This window comes from Brachycentrus maculatus, unplaced genomic scaffold (assembly GCF_059751285.1).
Source record: "Brachycentrus maculatus isolate JH-2025_06_01 unplaced genomic scaffold, ASM5975128v1 h1tg000050l, whole genome shotgun sequence".
Lineage (NCBI taxonomy): Eukaryota > Metazoa > Arthropoda > Insecta > Trichoptera > Brachycentridae > Brachycentrus > Brachycentrus maculatus.
Window position 1 is genome coordinate 2,235,960 of NW_028280804.1, and position 24,072 is coordinate 2,260,031.

General features: G+C 31.1%; 4 protein-coding genes across 5 annotated transcripts; 1 reads left to right on the top strand and 3 right to left on the bottom strand.

Moving 5' to 3' along the window:
* Nucleotides 1-46: 46 nt before the first annotated feature.
* On the bottom strand, nucleotides 47-3,997 carry LOC148312105 (flavin reductase (NADPH)-like). Its single transcript, XM_088277904.1, has 3 exons — nucleotides 3,159-3,997; nucleotides 2,184-2,564; nucleotides 47-200 (listed from the first exon to the last, which is right to left on the bottom strand). Exons 1-3 carry the CDS (start codon nucleotides 3,229-3,231, stop codon nucleotides 58-60), a joined length of 597 nt encoding a protein of 198 aa, XP_088134030.1. The 5' UTR covers nucleotides 3,232-3,997; the 3' UTR covers nucleotides 47-57.
* A 139-nt stretch (nucleotides 3,998-4,136) lies between these two features.
* Nucleotides 4,137-7,765, bottom strand: LOC148312106 (flavin reductase (NADPH)-like). 2 transcript variants are annotated; one of them, XM_088277902.1, is made up of 4 exons: nucleotides 7,683-7,765; nucleotides 7,423-7,522; nucleotides 6,246-6,632; nucleotides 4,137-4,388 (listed from the first exon to the last, which is right to left on the bottom strand). In XM_088277902.1, the coding sequence occupies exons 2-4, from the start codon at nucleotides 7,493-7,495 to the stop codon at nucleotides 4,240-4,242; spliced, it is 609 nt and encodes a 202-aa protein (XP_088134028.1). In that variant the 5' UTR covers nucleotides 7,496-7,522; nucleotides 7,683-7,765; the 3' UTR covers nucleotides 4,137-4,239. The 2 variants fall into 2 exon arrangements, with proteins under 2 accessions (XP_088134028.1, XP_088134027.1); XM_088277901.1 differs by having other exon boundaries at nucleotides 7,423-7,765.
* A 1,651-nt stretch (nucleotides 7,766-9,416) lies between these two features.
* On the top strand, nucleotides 9,417-21,179 carry Rrp5 (Ribosomal RNA Processing 5). The gene is made up of 19 exons (XM_088277894.1): nucleotides 9,417-9,588; nucleotides 9,676-9,831; nucleotides 11,176-11,337; nucleotides 12,071-12,227; nucleotides 12,739-12,858; nucleotides 13,570-13,751; nucleotides 14,610-14,843; nucleotides 15,023-15,137; nucleotides 15,888-16,076; nucleotides 16,493-16,749; nucleotides 16,839-16,958; nucleotides 17,046-17,138; nucleotides 17,253-17,615; nucleotides 18,253-18,579; nucleotides 18,765-18,977; nucleotides 19,257-19,385; nucleotides 19,818-20,073; nucleotides 20,725-20,890; nucleotides 20,978-21,179. Exons 1-19 carry the CDS (start codon nucleotides 9,508-9,510, stop codon nucleotides 21,135-21,137), a joined length of 3,480 nt encoding a protein of 1,159 aa, XP_088134020.1. The 5' UTR covers nucleotides 9,417-9,507; the 3' UTR covers nucleotides 21,138-21,179.
* A 1,757-nt stretch (nucleotides 21,180-22,936) lies between these two features.
* LOC148312108 (mitochondrial GTPase 1) lies at nucleotides 22,937-23,929 on the bottom strand. The gene has a single exon (XM_088277898.1). It carries the CDS (start codon nucleotides 23,927-23,929, stop codon nucleotides 22,937-22,939), a length of 993 nt encoding a protein of 330 aa, XP_088134024.1.
* Between the last annotated feature and the right edge of the window lie 143 nt (nucleotides 23,930-24,072).

Here is a 24,072-nt window from a genome sequence, read left to right on the forward strand (position 1 = left end):
AATATCTTTATTCATGATTATTTTATTTTACGAAATATCTATATAATAAATATTTTGCTAAACATTAGCCAGTCCCAGAACCTTTCCGTAATGTTCAGGTTGTGTTAGACACTCCACCAAAAATTTTCCAAGATCATATTTTGAAATGGATCGTCCCGGCACTTTATCTTGTTCTACTGTATACTTTGAACTCGGAGAACCTAAAAAAAGCATTTTCTTGGATAAATATTACAATATTTATTTTGTATATTAAAAGCATTGTTAATATTGTGGTATGGTAATATAAACAAAGTGAACGGTGAATAAGGAGAGTGTTAAACATTACTATGTTTAAAACTATATAGAAGTTAAAGGCTTTTTTTTTTTATTTAGTTAAATTTTTTATATCTCCAGTATCAATGCAATTCCGATGATAAAAATAAAGTAAAAAATCATTGTGCCCCATATATTGGATAAGGCGCTGTATTAGAATGATGCCATGTGTTCTTGATTGTAAATTAACGATGACAAGATGATACGTAAACTACTATTATAATTACTTATATGACAACAGTTTAAATAAAAATAGTGGATATAAATCTTTTAAATTCCATAGTTCATGAAAGAAAAGTTTATAAAATTATTTTATTTATGTTTGTCCGTAAAGCAAACATTACACGATTAAAAAAATATTTTTAGTTTTATTAAATGACTAAAACTAATGACTTTTTAAAATTATATTTTTTTCTGCTTATTACATATAAAGTACTATGTAATTCTTCAAAAAATATGAACTATTTTTATTTAAGTGAAATATATTATATCACATAATATTAAGGAATAGGGTCATAGGTTATCGCTTCTTTTTTAAATTATAATCTTAATACTTACACTTTAATGATTTAGATTGCTTTACATTTTCTTTTATATTTTCAAATATATTCTTACGTTATAAAACATGTTTTTTTTCCTAGATATTTTTATCTTATCTAAATATCATAGCGAATGCTTATCATTAATGTATATAACCCATATCTCTAAAATTATTTTAGAATATAATATTGTTGGGTTACATACACACACTACAAGTTGGTATATACAAAAGGTTACAAATGAGACATTTTCCCAAGCAGATAATCTAAATCTGTGAGTATATTTTTGTCACATTCAAAAAGTTTGTATATGCTCTAAACTATTTCATAATTTAGAAAGAACTTTACTTTACTGTATAGTACAGAAGATCATCACTGACAATCGTCCAATTGAAAAATTGATCATATAGTGACCATCGCATTGATTAATTACAACCATATTTTTGTGCTTATAATGCTTTGGAGTTTTTAAAGGAATAACCCGATAAGCCTCTACTTTTAGAGGCTTGTCTGCAGGTAGGATAGTAAGGATAGGGATGGTAAATACATCACACCCAGACCAATTGAAAATAAATCTGTCCTGAATTTATTTTGATACTGGCGGGAATCAAACCCGTCAGTTTAGCAGTCAAGCATCTATTCAACTACTCCATGGCACGTGTCTTATCATTATTATTGGCATTCACAGCACAGAGAAAAACCAGGTAAAAGATAATTGTTGTTCTCTTCTTCATCCGATCCCTTCCAAATCCAATGGTACATGGGACACTATGTCGAATTGACTCAGTGTGAAATTGATTGTTAAATATTTACATATTTGCAACTATGTCAAAAATATAATAGTGTCATACCTGTTTAATTTTGTATCATTTAAAAAAAAACATGACTGTAGGTCGCTTCAATGACATATGTTAGTATTCCAAGGTATAAAGACGCATAAAAATATCTCATGCTTGGCAATCACTGGATGAAGGTATATTGTAAGAAATATCATATTTTACTTTGTACATTATGTATATGATTAAGTAAACAAACATATATTATTTTGAGAAATAAAAAGACTTAGCTTTTTGATCCAGTCACATTTTTATTAACCAACTAGTTTCGGCAACAACCTGTTGCCCTCTTCAGGGTTTAATTTATGACAGTTTATAATTCAATTGACAAGTCATAAATTAAACCCTGAAGAGGGCAACAGGTTGTTGCCGAAACTAGTTGGTTAATAAAAATGTAAGTGGATCAAAAAACAAAGTCTTTTTATTTCTCAAAATAATATATCAATATGATCCACAAAGTTAATGCTTTCAATATTCAAAACATAAACATACATACCTGAGATATGTGGAGGAAATACAGAAATGTATTTTAGACCACTCTCTTTAAGAGCGTCCCACATTCTTTTGTGGTCAGCAGTCAGTTCAACATAGGCTGGAGGATATTTTTCAAATAAAAGAAAGGCAGAGAGACATACAGATACTACTTCCACATTATTGATCTTCATGGCATTTATTATGTTTTTCATGCCTTCAGACATGTCAGTTGTTGCTTTTAAATCATTTCTTGTCCCCAGAGCTACTACTACACCATCCATACCTTGGACTGCAGAATTTACATCAGACGGTTTTAAAACATCACCAATAACAACTGATACCTTATCTTTGTAACTTTCTGAGACTTTGGTGATGTCTCTCACAAATAAACGAACTGTCAACCCTATAAGTAAAAAATAAAAAATGAGATTTTTTTTTCAAATAACATTGAAACCCTCTGTTATAAAAAAACTTAACATTAAAAAATACAAATCTGTATTTTTATAGCATCTGCACTAATGGTGCATAGGGCACTACATACCATTAACACAGTGCTTTCTTGATCGCTAAGGATGTGAAAGAAAAGGTGATCAGTCCTGTACCTCAGGTAACAGTCTAGGGTAATATAAAATAAATATTACAGTGAAAATTATCTATATGTACTTATTTTGGCTCTCCTGGGATTCGAACTCAGGTATATAGCACGGAAGTCAAACACGATGACCACTACACCATAGATGCAGGTCTGCTTGCTTATGTAAACAGTTTTGTACATTTCATTTCAACTAAAATAACATGATAAATAAATCAGTTTCATATCTTTCTTAGATTCTGCAAATAATTTAACTATAATTAATTAATACAGGAATCGAGAAAAGTTTTTTCGTATTGACATTATATGATTTCATTGACAAAGCAGTTTAATTTGCTCAAAAAATATTGAATTGAAATATTATGTAAGAATAAAACTAAATCAATAAAACATGTATGTTTATACCTTTTTCAATGGCTGCTTCCAAAACGCAGAGCCCCGTCATTCCAGTCCCTCCAAATATGACAATTTTATTCATTTCAATGGATTCTTAATAAATCAATGAATCAACGTAGAATCTGGGTTCCTATTTATACTTCTTGATAAGAATTGATAGTCAGATCTAATCAATTCGACACTTTATATATGGTGACAATCAATACTGGTTTTACCGGTCCACAATAATGTTTTCAACAAAATAATTATTTTATTAAAAAATTATGCTGTCACTAATGGTAATATTTATCCCTATTTAAATTTAAGTTATTTTAATTATTTTTTTTTAGTAATAATGCAAAGTCACACTTTTATATTATTAGATAATACTCTGTTCTGACTATATGCTGTGATAAGCAAGTAAAATATTAAATTTGTACAAATGTTTACATAACACACCTTTTCTCAACAATTACGTAACCAAAATGTCAATATGGTTGCTTACTTAACTTTTGTAATGATTCTTCTTAAACCCTGAATTCTTTTATATATTTTTCAATTTATTTGATCGTTATATTTGTAAAAATATACACATTATGCATTTATTCAGATTAAAATGTAGGTATTAGATCGCCTTATAAATTGATTTAAATTTAAAAGGCGAATGTACTTGGTAATAAAATTAGAGGAAGACTGAAGAAAATTTGTCTTAATTAAGTATTTCAAATACTTGAAAGTGGTTAGGTCAGGAGTCGGAATAATTGGTGGGTATGCATGAGGAGATAGATAAATGTGGAAGAGGTGAAGATTGCAAAGACAGATTGGTGTAGCATTCTATTCCTATCTACCCTTGTGGATAACAGCGCGATAGTTTTTTTTTTTACTTATTTGTTTAAATATGTTTGTAAAAATGTGAAAATATTTACTTAAAATATCCGTATGCCTCAAAATGCTTATTTACTGATATGTAACACACACCATCAAATAAAAGTAAATTATTAATCACAGTTTTTAAATGGACAAATATTTATTTAGCATTAAACACATTTAAAAACTTGTAAATATACATTATTTTTGTTTGTTGACAAACTAAAAATTTAGCAAATGAATGTTAGTGCTTTACAGTGGCGAGACCCACAACTTTTCCATAGTGCTCAGGTTGTGACAAGCATTCAACCAAAAATTTTCCAAGATCCCACTTTGAAATAGAGCGTCCTGGACTCTTATTGTATTCTACGGTGTATTCTGAGCTTGGAGTATCTGTAAAATATAATATACAACATTTTGAGTGTGTCCAAATACTTGTTCACAAAATCTGGATTATCTCCAATTATAGGAGTTGTATTTGGACACACTCAAAATGTTGTAAATAAATTATCTGGTCAAATAATAAGCTTAATAATAAAAATGAAAATGGTAATTTCTGGCGTTTCTCATGTGTGTGATTATAATCCAGGATTCGGATCTCACATACTAATATAAGAGTTTCTGCTTCATAAAAAATCTTCTTTACATCTCACCAATAGATGTCTCTAGTGAAGTTCTAGTGATTCAAGAACAAAGTTTCTAAATTGGTTCATATATATAGAACTTCCAAGAATTTGAGTAGTGTGGTTGTCAATAATGGGTGGAATTGGTGAATGTTACACGTGTGTAAAGTGATCACTTAAACCAGCCTATGACGGTCGTAAGCCCCGTAAATGCCCAGACTTCCATATTCTTCTTCATCTTTGATGAGATGTCAAAAAATAATATGAAAATATAATATAGTTTAAATATTAATAATTATTACAACTCACACTACCATGTAAATAAAATAAAAACTTGAAATCTTATTTGGCACCTACACTTCAAGATAAAAATATATTTTAAAACAAATGATCTTTATCTCAATTAATTAGCTATACATATTAACAATTCCGGAATTGTTTTGAGACAATTCTATTTATCAAAATGTTCCGCATTATTATCTGACTGTACAAGTTTGCTTATCTTGTCTTCGTGAGTTATATGATGTTGATGACATACTGAAATAGGTGAAATTGGTATATTTCATACTAAACACTTGGTCACCAGTTGTGAAAAACCAACAGCTGAATAAATTTATCAGAATAAATAAAGTATTTTAACATAGAGTTAGGAGTGCTGATCCACCTCTCTGTATGCACTGTGATATTTTATGAGGCAAATTTTAAAAGATATTCCACTAAGGTAATCTAATATTGATTTCATGTAAATAGATATTCCGAGAGAATAAAATGTCCATAAGTATATTTCTTTAGCCAGTCCATTCAACTAAAATGTTTTCTAACTTTTGGCGCCAAAAGATTCCTATATGCAATAGCGCACTGGGTTGGCTTGTCTATTGGCCTATTTTGAACACCTGTTTCAGCTACATACTTAGTAAGATGGCAGTCCATAAGCCAATAGGGCCATTCCAATACATTGGGATGTGTTCCTATTATTGATAGTCATATCAAAATAACCCAGAAAATTTCCCGATATATACGAGAACATGGTTGAATTATGGTAATTTTATATTTCACATAAGTTATGAACAATAATATAAAAGGAAAACCAAAATTCATGAATCACGAGGTTCTGAAAGTTTGAAAATAACATAAAAAATTATAATATTATTGAAAACAATATAAGAAAATTTGAAAACAAAGGAATATGAATTCTCCCTTCCCTCGTAAATGTGAATTTGAAGAGTTCTATGAGTGTCCTTTCCCTTCACATGTATTCTTCTTCAAACCCTTATCTGCACCCCAATGTTGCATAGGGCATTGCATTATATAAACACAGTGTTATCGTGATTGTTAATACATGAAGGAAAGGCGATCAGCCCTCTGGGTACCAGTCCAGGATAATATAATAAATATTAGAGTGAAAATTTTTAATTTTTTTTAATTTTAATCCCCCTAGGAATCGAACCTGGGGCCTCCGGAACGGTAGCCGAGCGTGCTGACCATTACACTACGAAGGCGAAGATCTATTAATAAAAGTAATAAAACAGAGTTTGATTTTGAGGAATGTCAATAACGCATGCAATTTTGGGGAATTTAAGCACTAAAGCATTAACCGGGGTCTCACTGTAATACAAATTTATCATACCTGCAATATGAGGAGGAAATACTGCTATATACTTGAGTCCACACTCTTTTAGGGCATCCCACATTCTCTGATGATCAGCTGTTACGTCATTAAATATTGGAGGGACTTTATCCTTCTCGAATAATAAGAATGCCGAGAGACACACGGATACTACATCCACATGGTTAGTTTTCATGGCAGAAATTATATTTTTCATGCCCTCTGACATGTCTGTAGTGGGTTTCAAATCGTTCCTGGTGCCCAAAGCTACGATTACTCCGTTCATACCCTGAACGGCTGAATTCACATCTGTTTGATTCAAGACGTTCCCTGTGACGATTTCAACTTTATCTTTGAAACTTTCCGGGAGTTTGGATACATCTCTTACAAATGCTCGAATTGTCAAACCTGCAATAAAAAAATATATATTTATTGTATCTACAGACAGTTGGTAGAATGCCATATTGAATTTTTATTTACATATTATCATATAAATGTAAATAAAAGTAGAATTCAATCCAATAACCGTGTTTAATTTTGGATATATTACCTAACAAAAAAAATGATTAAAAAGAAAATAATATGTAAGCCGTCAGTTGATTTAAAAGCAGATATTTATCCTCAAGGGACTTGTATATATTCACAGGGTACATCTTACACAAATGAGTACGGGTATGCAACCTCGAGTGCCCTAGCCAGTGCTGCTTTTCTTCCTCTCCCACATAACAGTAATGCACCCTGAATTGCTTCGTTTATATCATCTGCATCCCATCGAACATAATCCACTCCCATATCCACAAATATGGTATAAAACGCAGGTACGATCGCCCTGACTTTTATAATTCCAATCAGGTTAACGCGGCAACCATTGGATGCATTACCCTATGTATTTTTTTAAGTAATTAAAGTTAAATAGGTACAAACAAGTTTTTTATCAAATGAAATTAAATCTTGAAGCCTAAAAATTTCATTACCTTCTTTACAGGTAAATAATTGTTATCATCACTAACGGAATGAGTATTGTATACATCAAAGTACCTACTTTTATTGTAAACAAACAAAAAATACACATTACAATGTTAAAATATTTTAAAGCAATAAAAATAGAAAAGTTAATTCATGCCTACAGTTGCTTTTATTATGTCTAGTTTTATTTACATTGATTTTTTATTTAATAAAAAATAAATAAGAAAATAACCTTTTTGAATCGCGGCTTCCATAACACATAGACCTGTCATGCCGGTAGCTCCAAATATAACAATTTTATTCATTTTGAAGGTGTGATTCCCGCGAAATTACTAAAAACAGAACCACAAAGTCTATTCAGGACACTGTAAAACTAATTAGAATCCAATGGGCGTTTTATTTACACAAGTAGTGATGGACCTGTGACAATATTGATAATGACCGACAACCACTGAGAAGTGACAACTTATATATGAATTGGAAAATACCGACCGCTTTTTGGTACGGGAAAATGAGAAATAAATACGTCTACGTTCCCGGCCTGCAACTAATCCTCTCGATTCCGTCGAGAATGTGGAATAATAAAAATTATAATAACCGCCAATAAAATATATTATTGTACTTAACTACATACAGTAAACAAAAAGTATGACACATTTTTTTATATTGTTAGTTTTACATCTTTCAAAATATATTGCTTAATTCTTTCTTCCACGAGACGAGATTGATCAGGAAAATATAAATGCATTCTTTTAATAATTTATTTATTCCATTGAACACATTTTTTTAATTACAGACAATTGAACATAAAGTATGGTAATAAAAATTAAGTGAACTGCAAAAATAAGCACATTGAGAAATTTTTAAATGCATGCATGATATTAATAAAAGAAACATTGCAAAAATAGTAATTTTATAACTGTCTTTAAAGCAGGGAGTGACCGATTTTAAATATTTTAATGTCCTATATTAAGAATTCCGGGTTATATAATCTGAATTGGTTAGCCGAATCACGGTTTTCATGATACGAGGTTCAAAGATAAAATTCATACAAAACATATTTTTTTTAGTAGCTGAGATATTACTATAGATTTTACGATTGATATTTTTTCTTTTGTGTTTAAGTTATACATATTTACTTATTCGCTTATCGCTGACTGAACAAGACAATTGTGCATTTCTATATTATGTAACACCATACTATAAGAGAGATAAACGCATTTCATTAGTTTTTAGCTCTTGGAATAATATATTTTATAAATTTAATAATCACCTATAATTTCTCATTTCATAGTTACTTTTTTTATCAATAGAACACTCCAGTAGGGTTTTTGTTAATAGAATACTCCAAAACTGCATTTCATACCTAGTTTTTTGGATAGTTCTTGTAATTATAATGATTAGAGTTTTTTTCTTCATAATTTGAATTTTTCTCATGCAGTACATACTTATTCAAGTTTCTGGTGCTGTACTTTTCATCATCTGTATAAATACAATGTTTATTGGTGTAGTTAAATTTGTGGAACGTTCCGAAAGTAAATATGCACACTAGTAGAAAAAATAAAGTAGTTACCTATGGATACGTTAGATTAAAAAATTATATAAATCGGTTAGAGACAAAACTTGTGATTCAAGACAATCAATTATTTGGTGTAAATTTTCTAGGTTACATTGGTGAAACATATTGAAACTTGTCAATTTTTTAATGCTAATATTTTATATCAGATTTTTTTTTGCTTTTACCGATTTTTGCAATTAGTGCCAAAACGATTCTCAAGTCTAGCGTAGGTATCTTATTTCAATACCAAAACGAGACGTAAAATTGAATTTGTGATTATTTTGAATATGAATAACATTTTAAGCGGGTCATTTAAGAGGAATTAATGAAGTTATTGCGGTAAATTTTTACTGGATGATACTTATTATTCTCATACATACTAAGCAGTAATCGGAAATACCCGATGCGTCGTGTTTTTTTTCTTAATAATATGAAAACGCAAACATAAAAAGATCACGCAGAGAACATGATAGTCTAACTCAAGGTACATAGTTCACACCCTCGCTATGCAATGAGGTTTACTTCAAGGCATTGGACTTTTCTTCTCAATATGAATAACAAAACTGAAATACACACTGCGAACGATCCGAGTAACGGAACACAGTTCGAAATATCAAAGACAAAAACACGTTGTTGTCAAAATTGACAGATTTCTATGACTAAGGTTTGTTTTTAAATCTTAACCTGAAAATTGCATTTTACTCACATTGCTCCGCACGTGCTCATATTAAATAAAGAATAATACAATCAGAAAAAGAAATGGTAATGGCAGCGGAGCAATATTTTCCAAGAGGAGGAAAGAAGCCTAAAGAGACTTTCAATGAACGAAAGAAATTTGACGTGAGTATGAAATAAATTGTACGATGCAAGTATGTTGAAAAGATCTTTATGTTCGTTGAGAGCCATGACTTATATTTTAAAACACAGTTTTTAGGAAATGCCGATCGCCTCCTTAAAAAACGTAAATATCGAGCTCCAAAAATTGTGCCAGAATCAGAGGATGAAGAGCATTTATCAGATATATCTTATGAATCTGACACGGAAGGTATAAAGTCAGTGTCAGCTGAAGGATTATCGGAAAAGGTAAATTAAATTATGTTTCTCTTTACATAATATTCGTTGCTTATACTGTATATATTCACGTGGCGGTCAACTTGTGCTAGTACAGGAAGTTGGTTATTATTGTAACTAAACTTACAGATATAGAATTTGGTGAAGACAACTAGATTAAGAAAATGGCTCGCTCTTGATTTAATTCACAAATTTATTTGCTTACAGTCAGCATATGAATCTTAGACACCCGCAAACCTAAAGATTTGGCATAAAAGTAAATAAATAAAAGGGTTACCTCTCTTGGTATGGTATTTAGCAGATCAACCATGCTCCCACAGGCATCACCGGAGATAAATTGGTCCTACACTCAGTAAGAATATTGGTCTATGTTGCCTGGCCATTGCATTATTGTTTGGTACTTAGATATCTATACCCTCCAAGATGTCAGGATTACAAAACTTGTTCAGAAGTTTGAAGGCCATCAAGAACAAGGCAGTGCTCCATCTGACCCTCAAACTTGTCATGTCAAACATACTTAAACACAACAGTTTATTCAAACCACTATTTTTTAATATTTATTTTTATGTGCCATCTTGTGAGTCAATTTTAATTAATAATAAATGGTACCTTTTTACTTATTGCCATGTGATCATTTAATCAAGACAATATATTGATTTGTTTATTAAAAGTATTTAATTTTTGTTTTGTTTTTTAAGATTCGATTACCACAATTTTTCTCTCATAAATAAGATGTTGTTTTTTGTGGTTTTTGAAAATATGCAGATAGACTCTTTTTAAAAGATTATGTTGTGGTTTTTCTACTAATTTTTATTAATAATGTTTTTTTAGCTTTTACTTTGAAGGTATTAAATATCTATGTTGTATATAATTAATGTACATTTATTTACATTTTCAAACACATCGCTTCAAACAATCTCACGTTAAAATAAAAATGATTTTAAATGTTTTATTTTAAATTTTCAATGTAAATAAGTAAATAAGTAAATTGAACAAAAAAAATACTATTTTAGTACTTCAAATTGTTTGAAATATTTCATTTAATAAATGCGATGCATAAAATGTTTAGAATTTTTACATGCCTCTATGCTTTGGCGATTTTGTAATATTAAAATCTTTATTAAAAGTTAAAAATTTTTGAAACTATATATTCATTTGCGGTTAAGCTAGGGTTAAAATGTTGACATTCTAAAACTAGCAAGTATTTGATGGATGAAATTATTATAATATCACAATTGATCATCTCAAAAAAATAACTGCATATTCTGAGACTGAACTGTGTTAAAAGATATACATTCATAAGTAAATAATTAATTAAATTTGTTATTGTAAGGTTTCATTTGTTTGAATCCACAGACGCTGCAGGAGGGTATGGTTATTATGGGACGTGTCATGAACATATTTGACACCAAAGTTATTATTTCATTACCTGGAAGGTTGACAGGTGTTGTTATGGCCTGTCACATTAGCGCCCCTTACTCAAAGTTATTGAAGTCATTTGTTGATGATGAAATTGAGGTTCGTATTACTCTAAAAGTATTTTGGTATATGTATTTTGTGTAATCTGCAATAGCTCCCTAGAACAGATACATAATGCTGATGATTTTTTTTATGTTCTTATTTTTTCAATTCAATTCAATTTAATTTATATTAATTAATATATAAATTACCCACTAACATTTAAATTGTATACAATAAAAACATAAATCAAAAAGTAATCAAGAAGACTCTTGTTAAATATGTAGAAGAATCCTGTTTCGGAATACTCCCTCAGACACATAGAACATATGAATATTCGGCATGATATTGTTCAGCATAGCGGTAGCTCTTCCTACAGGCTTAACCATCGGCTGGTCCTGTGTATAGGAATGTGAAACAATCTATGCTGACACTGTCTTAGGTAACTATCAGGAACATACAGACCAATGCTCCAGATAATTTCAGGATTATCGATCATACCGCCCTACAATCGACAAAAATGCTTATAAAAACCATCACACATATATATTAGTTTTTTTTTTTAATTCGCATGAATCGTTGCCGATTTTTTACTCTTATTTTGAGTGAGAATAAGCTAACATGAATGATTCCAAGTCTGGTTTTTGTGTTTTAATAAATCAAATTAACCCGCAAACATAATTCGTTATGATATGTTAGGTAACATATTCATTGTTATAACCAATTGTGGTAGAGAAATGGTTAATGATTTATTCACAATTTTGTTTTGCAACCGATGTATTAATTTTTTTAGGACATGAAAAGACTGCCTGACATTCTAAAACTAGGAGAATATGTAACCGTCAAAGTATTATCCCTTACTGCCAACAAAGGTAGACAGAACTCAGTATCGCTGTCCATGGTGCCTCAGGATGTGAATAAAGGCATTTATTTCAACAATCTTAAGGAAGGTTTGTTATAGTACCTTTATTCTCTGTCATGCAAATGTTTTATTATATCCCTCACTCCTTTCAAGAACGTCATAAATCAAAAATCGTAAATTTACAGTTGTGCATGTTTTCGGAATGCCCAGAAAATGTACTATATCCCACCAAAAGAGGCATATTTTTAACTTAATATTTACCCGATACAGGGCAAAAAGTGTTGTTTTTGCATTTTGAAAAAAAGATATTGTTTAATTATTTTTTTTAAATATACTTAATATTTTTCAAATGGAGAAAAAACCTTCAGGTTTTACCTAAAAAGATCTGTTGCACAGTAAAAAGTTCAATAATTGGCTTGATATTTATTTTTAATACATTGTAATATATTTTTAAACTTTAAAAACATTCTCCTGAAAAATCAAGTTTCTTGATTTATGACGTTCTTGAAAGGAGTGAGCGATATGTACAAATTATAAAAGACAATAGTTAGGTACGCAATTAATCATTTGCAAGTATACTATAAATTTTTCATTTTTAGGTATGCTACTCCCGGGAGCCATTGAGTCCATAGAGGACCATGGTTTTGTTATAGATCTGGGAATAGCTAACTGCCGTTCTTTCCTCCCATCAAAATTTGCCGACAAAGATCTTCCAACTGGTAAGTTTTGTATATAAAATAGAAATATGTAAAATATTATCATTTGACCCTTTTGTGTTCAATCAATATTTGGCTTTAATTACATTTAGCAGTATCAGATTTAAATTTTGTACCGCCATTTCTTGGTGGAACTGCATTTTATATAATAAAACAATAACTATATAGCTTTTTCTACTTTTATTTTATTTGGCCAGTTTCCAAGTTTCGTCTTTACTAACATCATCAGATATCATATCAATCTGATGATGTCAGTTATAACGAAACCCAGTCACTGATCAATTAAAAAAAGTTGTAGTATTTTATTATATCTATTGGTATTGCCTCTCAACGACTATAATCTTATGAATATTTTTGAAAAATTATTTTGTTTTTCAAAACAAACACCGCTTTAGTTGATACATTGCTAGTTAACATAGTTAATAATGAAAAAAAATAGTTTATGCGCATTGTTCTTAAAATTTTGGCCGCCTCCATAGTGTAATGGTTAGCACGCTGAGCTACCGTACTGGAGGTCTCGGGTTCAATTCCCAGGGGGGGGGGTTAAATAAATATAAGTGATTTTTTCACTGTTAATATTTATTCACTATTACCCTGGACTGGTACCTGAAGCGGAGGGCTGATCACCTTTCCTTCATGCAGTGCCTTATGCACCATTGGAGTGCGGATAAGAGTTTGAAGAAGAAGAAGATTCTTAAAATATTTTCATTTCAGATATTGGTCAAGTCATTTGGTGTGTCGTTAAAAAATGTCAGACATCTGGAACCAATACTATTGTGACTGTTTCCAACAGTTTGGAAAGCATTCAGTCAACATGCATTTCCGGAGATAATGTACAAAATTACCAGGTCACAGATTTACGGCCCGGAATGGCCGTTAAATTTAATGTAAATAAGGTATGTAGTGTTCCAGAAACATAAATTTATCTATTCTCACAACAAACCCTACATACATATCAAGCGCGGTCCGTCCATACATGCTGTGGATGCTCCGCATCCCTTGCATTTTAAAATAAAAAGATTTAAACTTCTATCCTTAAACAGCAATACTGCATTTAAAATATTTTGATATTTCTACAGCGACCATATTATGTTATTTTTTTACAAAAACAGCGCTCTACAAAATCATACAAATATTATTATTATAAAAAAAACATGCATTTATCGTCCCGTCTCAGCGTACGCGCAACAAGCGACACGATACAAAGATCGCGAGCGAGTCTAAATACACATACATTCTCAAATACTGTGAAACGCGTAAAAAGCACGTAAACAAGCAATACTGGATGCGATTTGTAAACCGCATACACTATGTCAAAACCTGAGTTTTTTCCACATCAACTTTATACGATATTAAAATGACAGCATCCGACGTATAAAAAACCTCTTTAATACTAATGTGTATAATGAACAGAATCACATACTCTATTGGATCGTTCTTAGTGTGCGCGTTGCTTTGACAGTTTACTTTTGAGCTTGAAGACTGAAGTTAAACTGTTATTGAATATTATTAACCTGCGATTTACTTAAAAATTTAAATAAATAAAAATTAATTGATTATATTTTGTATCTGTAATTATTGAGTTTTGGATTAATGGAGATGGCGTCTAGATGTGCATATTTGATATCTAGTACGTAGTAAGTACGAGTATAAACATTTGATGTCCAGCATCCCTTCTACAAAAAGTCACCGCCACTGTTACATATGTATTTGAGAATATTTCAAGAGTATATATTGTTGTGTTACTTTTGCAGCCTTTACCGGACGGCGCAGAAGGAAGTATCTTGGCCGGCTCTACGGGTTACATTCATGTTTCACAAATTGGCGCTAAAGTACATGTTGGAAAGAAAGTTAAGGCGCGCTTGTTATATGTGATGCCGGTTACTAAATTTGGATTCTTCACAACTAGGAAAATATTTGAGACTCTTAGACCTAACCTTCATGAAGAGGCTAATTTAAAAGTCGGTGAAATAATTGAAAATGCACAGGTATTGAAAAAAACTTATGTTGTAATGAGTGTATATCAATAATTTTTCCAGTAAATTGAGCTGCATTTTAAACTTCTTATAAATATAACAAGGTTGATTATTGTATTTTTTATATATATTTTTTTATTGAGTATGGAAAGTTCCATTTTTTTAAAAAGTTTAATCATTATTTATTTCAGGTTACAAAAGTTACAAATAAATCCGTAATATTCAAGTTTGATAAAAATGTGGCAATAATGTCACTAAATCAAAGTGGCTTTGAAAAAAGCAAAATTAACGAGGCGTATCCCGTGGGTAAGATTTAATAATGGATTTGAATATTTTGTAAACTCTGAAAATCATAAAGTTGAACAAACTTCTGTTATTTAATAGAGATGAACTAATTATTGGTTCAAACTTTATTTTAACCGCTTTTTATTGGTACACTTTTTCCAACCGGTTTCGACAAGAACATTGTCATCATCAGGGTTTATGTACTAATCCTAAAACATTGAAATACTCATTGTTAGGTTATAGTTGATTACCCTTCCCTTTAAATTTAGTAGTTTTTTCCCGTTTTTTAAATCACTTTTTTCAGGAGTGGAAGTTTTTGGTATCATAAGGGAAGGGTTATAAACTATAACCTAACTATGAGTATTTCAATGTTTTAGAATTAGTACATAAACCCTGATGATGACAAGGTTCTTGTCGAAACCCGTTGGAAAAAGTGAACCAATAAAAAGTGATTAAAACAAAGTTGTTTTATTTTATAAAGTTTATAAAATGTGCCATAAAGTATCTGCAAAAAACATTCAAGAAATTATTGGTTTGGCTAATTGAACAGATTACTAATTAGTTGGTAATAATTGGTTTTACTTTTAAAACAACTGATTGGCGGCTTCCAACTTATCGCCATTGGCTGATTAATCGATTTAGCCGAGTATTTTATTTAAACCCTCAATGTCACTTTATCTACTTTGTGGTTCCGATTTTATGAGATTATTAAATTCTTAATGTTTATTTGGCATTCTGGGAATGGATTTAATAACTGGTGTGCTTTCGCAGGTAGTCAACATGAAGTTCGTATTATATATTATCACCCATCGGACTATGCGTACTTATGTTCTGACAAACCGGAAGTTCTAGAACAGAAGTATTTCAATATGACGGACTTATCAGTTGGAGAGATTGTTGATGCGGTGGTTGAGAATGTACTGGAGAAAGGTGTCTCTGTCAAGCTCGGAAATGTTAAAGGTACTTATCTAATATAATAGAATATAGTTTATATTCTCAATATTATTAATATTTAAAGCATTTACTTTGTGGTTAGTCATTTTTACTTATTTATTTTGTTACTCGGCTCGTAACGCATGTCTGTGCTGAACCCTTTAGTGCATGTTGGTCTTCGGGTCGACCAAAAATCGCATGTGTTAGACATTTTGCGTAGTTTTGAGTGTGTAAATGGTGCTATGGTGGTGAAGGGTGGTATTGTTTGCATGCTATGGTAGTGATTGTCCTGACGAAGAGACGGGCACGTCTCGAAACCTGTAGACATAAAAATCTCGGTGGTGAAAAAATAAATGAGTGAATATAGTGTTGCCAAATGTAAATTACATCGACAGTTTCTATGTTATTGATATGATCATCATCGATATTTTTTTTAAATCTAGGTTGGATTCCAGAGCTACATGTGTGTGATGTAGCATTGTTTCAACCGACCAAAGCGAACACCAAAGTAACCACTAGCGTCGCTGCTAAGAAGTTTAAACCGGGACAAGAAATTAAAGCCCGGGTACTAAAAGTTGATCCCACAATCTCTGTTCTACATCTGACTGCTAAACCCACCTTATTGGATCCTGAATTGATTGTTTTATCAAAATATGAAGATGCAAAAGTCGGCTACCAATATAAAGGAGTGATAGTACATGTAAGTGCAATTAAAATACTCAAAAATAAATTACGTTACTGTGTCACAATAGTGGACGCCTAGATAATATCTGAATGTTTATGTTTTAGCATTTCATGTTTGGGGTGTTGGTCTCTTTCTTTGGGGAAGTGAAAGCAATGGTTAAGAAGAATCAACTTAGTCACGAAAATGTTGCTAATATTCCAAGTGCATTCCCAATTGGGCAAGTTGTGAGTATAATAGTTTTAATTACTTAAAATTATGATTGTTTCTCTGGTATTTCTGAATACAAGTAAACTTTTTTTTTTAAATTACAGGTAAACTGTATGATCTTGTCTGTTGATATTGAAACAAAAAAAATAAATGGCAGCTTTATAAAAGAAGGAAAGATAGATAACAAAATGAACAAGGTTTGTTTCTGATTGTATGTTTTTAAAATAACCCGTATCTGTTATGATTCCATTCAAAATGCGATTTTGTTTGTAAGCCATTTATTAAAGACACAAATTAATTGTATTTTACAGAAAAATAAGAAATCAAAAAAGAGAAAAAATTCCGAAGAAGAAATAAGCTCTACAGAGTGTAGTGCTGTCGAATCCAGTGAAATAAGTGCTGAACCATCGAAAAAGAAAAAAAAGAAAAAAGAAAAGAATTCTGAGACAAGTGGTATTTTCAATGATGGTTCAAATAATAATGACAACATTGAACTGGTAAAGAAGAAAAAAAAGAAAGATAAATTGGAAGATGAAAACAGAATTAATAAAACCAAAAATGAACTCAATGAACCGGGAAAAAATAAAAAAAATAAGAGAATAGATGATTGTGAAAATACGCAGGTTACTGCTACTGACGCCCCAGAACCTGAAAAGAATAAAAAGAAAAATATGGTACGTATTTTTATTTTTCACATTTAACAAATTAAAATGTGGATTTATGTGAAAACGGATGAAGTAACTTTTTAAAGAGAAGAAATATAAATGTTTGGGAATTTACAGGGCTTATGACCTTTCATTGGCTGGCTTAGGTTCTATACACCGTGTAACATTCCCTGTTCTGCCCATTATTGAACATACATACATATTGCCTTTGAGGGTTAAACATTCAGTGTTTGAGTGCAATCAAATAAAAACAATATTATCATTAAAATGTAACTTAGTTTTAAAATCACTATAAATATTTTATTATAACTTAATTATAATGTCTACTGGTGAGCTTCGAAACCGGCAGACATTATAATTAAGTTATAATAAAATATTTATAGTGATTTTAAAACAAAGTTACATTTTAATTATAAAATGGGAAATCACAAAGTTAGTGCTTCAAATATAAATTATAAAAACAATATTGTTCGATTTTTATACCTCTATATGTAATATTTTATCCATTCAGTATGCAATACTGTATTCTCAAAAAAAGCTTGTACGGGAGAAACAATATTTTCATTCTGACATGAGAAATGTATTTTAGGATTACTTTTCATATTATATTTATGTTCCACGATTGAATTATATATTTATTTTTCAGAAAGAAAATACAAACACTAAAGTTTCCAAAGAGGTTGAACCGACTCCCTCTGCCAATAATATTGAATGTGTCAGTAGTAAAAAGAGCAAAAAACAGAAACTAGTGGACTTGCCAAATGCAACCGAGGTTAGTTCTGGAAAGGATAAGAAACGTAAGAGTTCTGAGGACGTTGATTGTAATGATAAGAAGAAAATCAATAAACTGTCAGCTGAGGAGCCCAAATTCTCAAGCATGGGAAACTTTTGGGAACTAAATGCATCTACTATTTCTAAAAATATTTCTAAGAATGCCAATGACGCTTCTAGTAGTGAATCGGACAGCGAAAAGGTACATTAGTTTATATATTTTATTATGATTATTCATTCTTTTCTCTGTAAGAATATGTTGTTTTTAGTATTAATCAGAATTACTCATTTTGGGTTTTTATTGTTAGACATTCTTAGATACATATCTACAAATAACAAGTAGCAAAAACCGAAAATATAAATATAAAAATTTATATATTTTTTAAGGTTGAAGAAAAATCTAAAAAGAAGAAAAAGAAGTTGACTGCTGCTGAGAAGGTGGATAAAGCTCGCCTCGAAGAAGAGAAACTTATAGAGATAGAACAACAGCTTGCTAAATCCGATAGCCAACCACAATCCTCGGATCAGTTTGAAAGGTTGCTCCTCGCTAATCCAAACAGCAGTGAATTGTGGATCGCCTACATGGCATTCCACCTGCAGGTACTCATGTACATTTTATTAAAACTTTTCCAGTATACATTTAAAAACTGTGCAATGAATTTTTTTATAAGTTTTAATTTTGTATCTTATGTAGCTGAAAACTGCGGTGGCACATTCCAAAAGACAAGCACTCGTGCACTAATAATGTAATCGAAGCGTTTTTTTTTAATGGCTCGAGGCACTTATACCATAGTTATTGTTATTGCCATTGTACATAGAGTATTTTCTGTGAAAATTTTAGTTTAATATTTTTTACACATGTTTTAATTTAATTTTCAGGCGACAGAAATTGAAAGAGCAAGATCCGTTGCTAAGAAGGCTCTTAAAACTATATCATTCCGTGAAGAGCAAGACAAGTTGAATGTCTGGTTGGCTTTACTCAATATAGAAAATCGGTTCGGAACTAAGGTAACTTAATCATATTTTATTGTAATATTGTTTGTATGATAAGGACACGCCAAATAATGGAGTAGACCAGGTGCTCACTAAACACCGCCTTTACTTTGCCCCGGACCAGGAGTATTGTGCACAAGTTGAAAATATATTTATAAAGAAAATTGTTTTAGAAAAATAATGCTTCTCGCATTATTATTACGCAGCATAATTTTTTAAATTGATTAATAACCGTTTATACCAAAACACTCAACACAAAACACAACTTTCCTTCAATTTAATATGATCTTATTAATTTATTGTCTATACATAGACAATGGAAATATAATCTTGATGTTTAAATATTTTGTCTCACATAAAATAATATATTTACTATTATCGGAACTACAATTTGAAGTCCTGATACAATGAAGAATATTAAAGATTTTAAATTTATTTATTTTTTAGGAGTCTCTTACTGTCACATTACAAGAAGCTTTGCAAATGAACAATCCATTTGATGTCCATTCTAAAATGTTAGATATGTATTTGGACACTGGTAAAGTGGACGAATTGCAGTCTTTGGTGGATACGATGGTAGCTAAGTACAGAAGTAACCCACAAACATACATCTTGACTGGAGAGGTTTTATATAAACTCAAGATGGTTGACAAGGCTCGGTCGGTGATGCAGAAAGCTGTAAGCCGACTTGATAATAAAGCTCGTAAGTTTTTTTCTATATCATGACCTTTATTAAAATTATGTCCGTGCAGTATTTTGTTCTCTTGCCAGCTAAAGAATAATGTTTTACAACATTTTGAGTGTGTCCAAATACTTGTTTACAAAATCTGGATTATCTCCAATTACAGGAGTTATTTTCATATTATTTTTTGACATCTCATCAAAGATGAAGAAGAATATGGAAGTCTGGGCATTTATGGGGCATTACCGTAAATGCCCAGACTTCCATATTCTTCTTCATCTTTGATGAGATGTCAAAAAATAATATGAATAATATTTTACTTGTATTCCTGTTCAAAGATCACCAACAGTAGCTATTATGAACTCTCAGACACAAAACAATGTTTATGATTATGCTCAGTCGCAATGTTTACGCCCAGTTGACTGTTTAATTTTTTATAAGTTAATATTTTTAGTACATAACAATATTTGGCTTTGTATGCTATGAGCGGTGAAAGGTTTTTGTAGCATTTGTTAAGAGTAATAAGGATAATTTGTTCATATTATTACTGTAGGTTAAGCCTAAAGACATCTTAATTTTGTGAATTTCATATAGAATCTAAAACTCTAAATCATTTTTATGTAGGTGCATTAATTTTATAACTACATATTATTACAATGATTTAAATTTCAGATATACCCGTTCTGATTAAATTTGCTCACATGGAAAACAATCACGGGGATTCAGAAAGAGCAGAAGCTCTGTTGGAACAAATAGTTGGTGTTATGCCACAGAGAGTTGATATCTGGTGTGTTTACGTAGACATGTTATTGAAATCACAGAAAATTGATAGCCTCAGGTGAAGTATATTTTTTATTTACATTTTCATCAATATACATATAATGAACTCGAAGTTATCAGATGATAATGAAATATATTTTTTCAGATTGGTGTTTGAAAGAGCAGTGTCTCAAAAACTACCCCTACGAAAAATGAAGACAATGTATAAAAAGTGGGTTGAAATAGAAGAAAAATTGGGAAACCACGATCAAGTGGAACGAATAAGAGAAATGGCAATGGAGTATATTAATAAAGTAAAATGTTAAAATGTAATGCATTTTTATTTATGAATAAATATTAAATTTCTACTTTATCTAGTTTTTTTTTCAACGCTTATATTGGGTTGATGCAAAAGTAATGACCGTTTTTTATGATCCCAGGTAAAAAAATTTTTTTTCATAAATTATGAATAGTATCTTCTTTTTTTATGATTCCATTGTATAAAGGATGCTTTCCCTCTACTTTCTATTCAGTTTTGGCCTAGCCAGAGTACAGTAATGACCCCTTGTATTTTTTCAAAATGTCGCTTGATAAAGTGCATTTACGTCATTGTTTACTTTATGAATTCCGTAAAGACAATACCGCGAGTGTGGCAACCAAAAACATTTGTGAAGTGTATGGAGCAGATGTCATCAAAGTTCGACAGGTACGAAGATGGTTTACAAAATTTCGATCTGGAGATTTTTCACTCATTGATAAACCACGTACCGGACGGCCATTGAAGTCTGATGACGACAAGTTAAAAGTCATAATTGACACCAATCCACGTCTAACCATCAGGGAGATTGTGTCAATGATGGGAGTCAACCAAACAACCGTATTAAGATATTTGAAGCGTATGGAAAAGGTTTCGCGGTACGACGTTTGGATACCTCATCAATTGTGGGCTGCCAATTTATTGGATCGTGTTTCAACGTGCGTTGCTTTGAGTGCGAGACAAAAACATGAACCTTTTTAGCATCGTTTGGTGACGGGAGATGAGAAATGGGTTGTGTACAACAACGTGACAAGAAAAAGACATTGGGCTATACCTGGACAAGCCCCATTAACAACTTCGAAGGCCGAAATCCATAAAAAAGTTATACTTTGTGTTTGGTGGAATAATAAGGGTATTTTGTATTTTGAACTCTTGGAACACGATCAGACAAGTACAGCAGAGCGATATTGTCAGCAATTATCCAAATTGAACATGGACCTTCAAAAGGATAGACCAGAAATGGTAAACAGAAAAGGGGTAGTGTTTCATCACGTCAACGCGCGACCACATGTGGCTATGATGACCCAACATAAGCTAAATGAGTTAAATTGGGATGTTATCAAGCATCCACCGTATTTTCCAGATCTTGCTCTTTCTGATTTTCATTATCACTGCAAAAAAAATTAAATGATGAAAAAAATTATACAATAGAGCAGGTAAAAACATCCCTTTCTTCATTTTTCGCATCAAAATCCACGGAATTTTTTACAACTGGTATTAATAAGTTGATAGAAAGATAGGAGAAGGTCATAAGAACTGATGGAAACTATATAATTTATTAAATAAATAATACATATAACAAAAAAAAATTAAAAAAATTATATGTAAAAAACGGTCAAAACTTTTGCATCAACCCAATATTTTGTTTTTAAAATTATTCATCTAGACAAAAAATATCAAACCCAAGTGTGCCAAACTGAAAAATAATCCAAAATGTGAATTGTATTTTGTCCCTATTTTACGAGCCTACGGCTAAAATTCAGTTAGTCGGATGATGATGAAGCGTTTCTCGCCCTCTATCATCAGTATGTAAGACATCTTTAAGCGTTTCCCCCAAACAATGTGGTAAAAAGGAAAGGAAACTCCATGCTCTTTGGATAAATAATAGATCAATTCACCACAAGTTATAAACTTTTGCTATTATATATATTTTGTAAATTTATTTAATAAGTACATACAACATGAAAACAAAAATAAAATTCGTCGGAACAAAATATAGTTGAACTAATCTGAAAACAGTTATTATGGATTTCAAACAAATATGTAATACATTTTTTAAAATTATTGCAAAATACTATTTGTGTTTGGTCATGTCTTTACTGAAGGTTGATCTTCGCTAAAATAATCTCTATCTAAAAATAATCTTCCCAATTCACCTTTTCTAAAAGCTCTTATCATGAATTGAGCCGCTTGTAAAGTGTCTGGCATTAATTTACATGTACCGTCAAATTGTTTTAAATTTTTGTATTTGTTTATTTTGATAGCCCCAACGGTCAATAATTCTGTAATATCCTCCGTAGGTTTTTTTAACCCCATTAATTCAACATATTTGTATTTTCCGTATCTATTTAGCCAGTAAAGTAAATAGTCAGCAATCACATCTTCTCCTACTAAATGATCCGGAAGCGATGCGCATAATGCTAATTTCAATCCCATTTCCACATTCTCAACGGAAGGGTTCATTATTCCAGGGGTGTCCAACAAGAACACTGGGGGATTCTCTGATATTTTTATTTTATTCATCATACTTTTAGTTACTCCTGCAACGGCTCCAACGGGAGTCGCTTTACCCTTTTTAAGAAATTTATTACGTAAAACATTTATAATCGACGATTTTCCGACATTTGGAACTCCTATAACCATTATCATATGCTCCGCTGAATTGGCTCTGTTATACCGTTCAGATTTCAAAATTAATTCTTCCATCAGCGGGAATATTTTCTTAGTTCCGGGACATTGTTGGTCTTTGCAGTTAGTATATATTATATTCTCGACATTCTGATTTTTCAATTCTCTTATCACTTTTGGATTCTGACTGACGTCCGTTAAATCCTTTTTGTTCAGTATTAAAATGTGGGGTCTTATTGCGCAAATGTTTGTCTGGAAGTGAGGATTTCGACCTGAAAATGGTATTCTGGCATCGTGTACTTCGATTATACAATCAACCATTGATAGTTTATGTTGCATTTGTTTCATTCCTTTGTCCATGTGTCCTGGAAACCAATTGAGTAGTTGTTTGTTAATTATTCTAAAAGATTCCCGAGTCTTTAGAGCCGTCGCAAAGTGTTGTGACATCGCCATAATGGAAACAATTAAGTTAAATTTTAAAGTGTTTTATATATCCAATAAATTTCTGAAGAATTTCTTAATGGATTATAAACTTTTATTCACAGTCTTTTTTCAAAATAACTTTTTTGACAGTTTGCCGATACAAAAACATAACA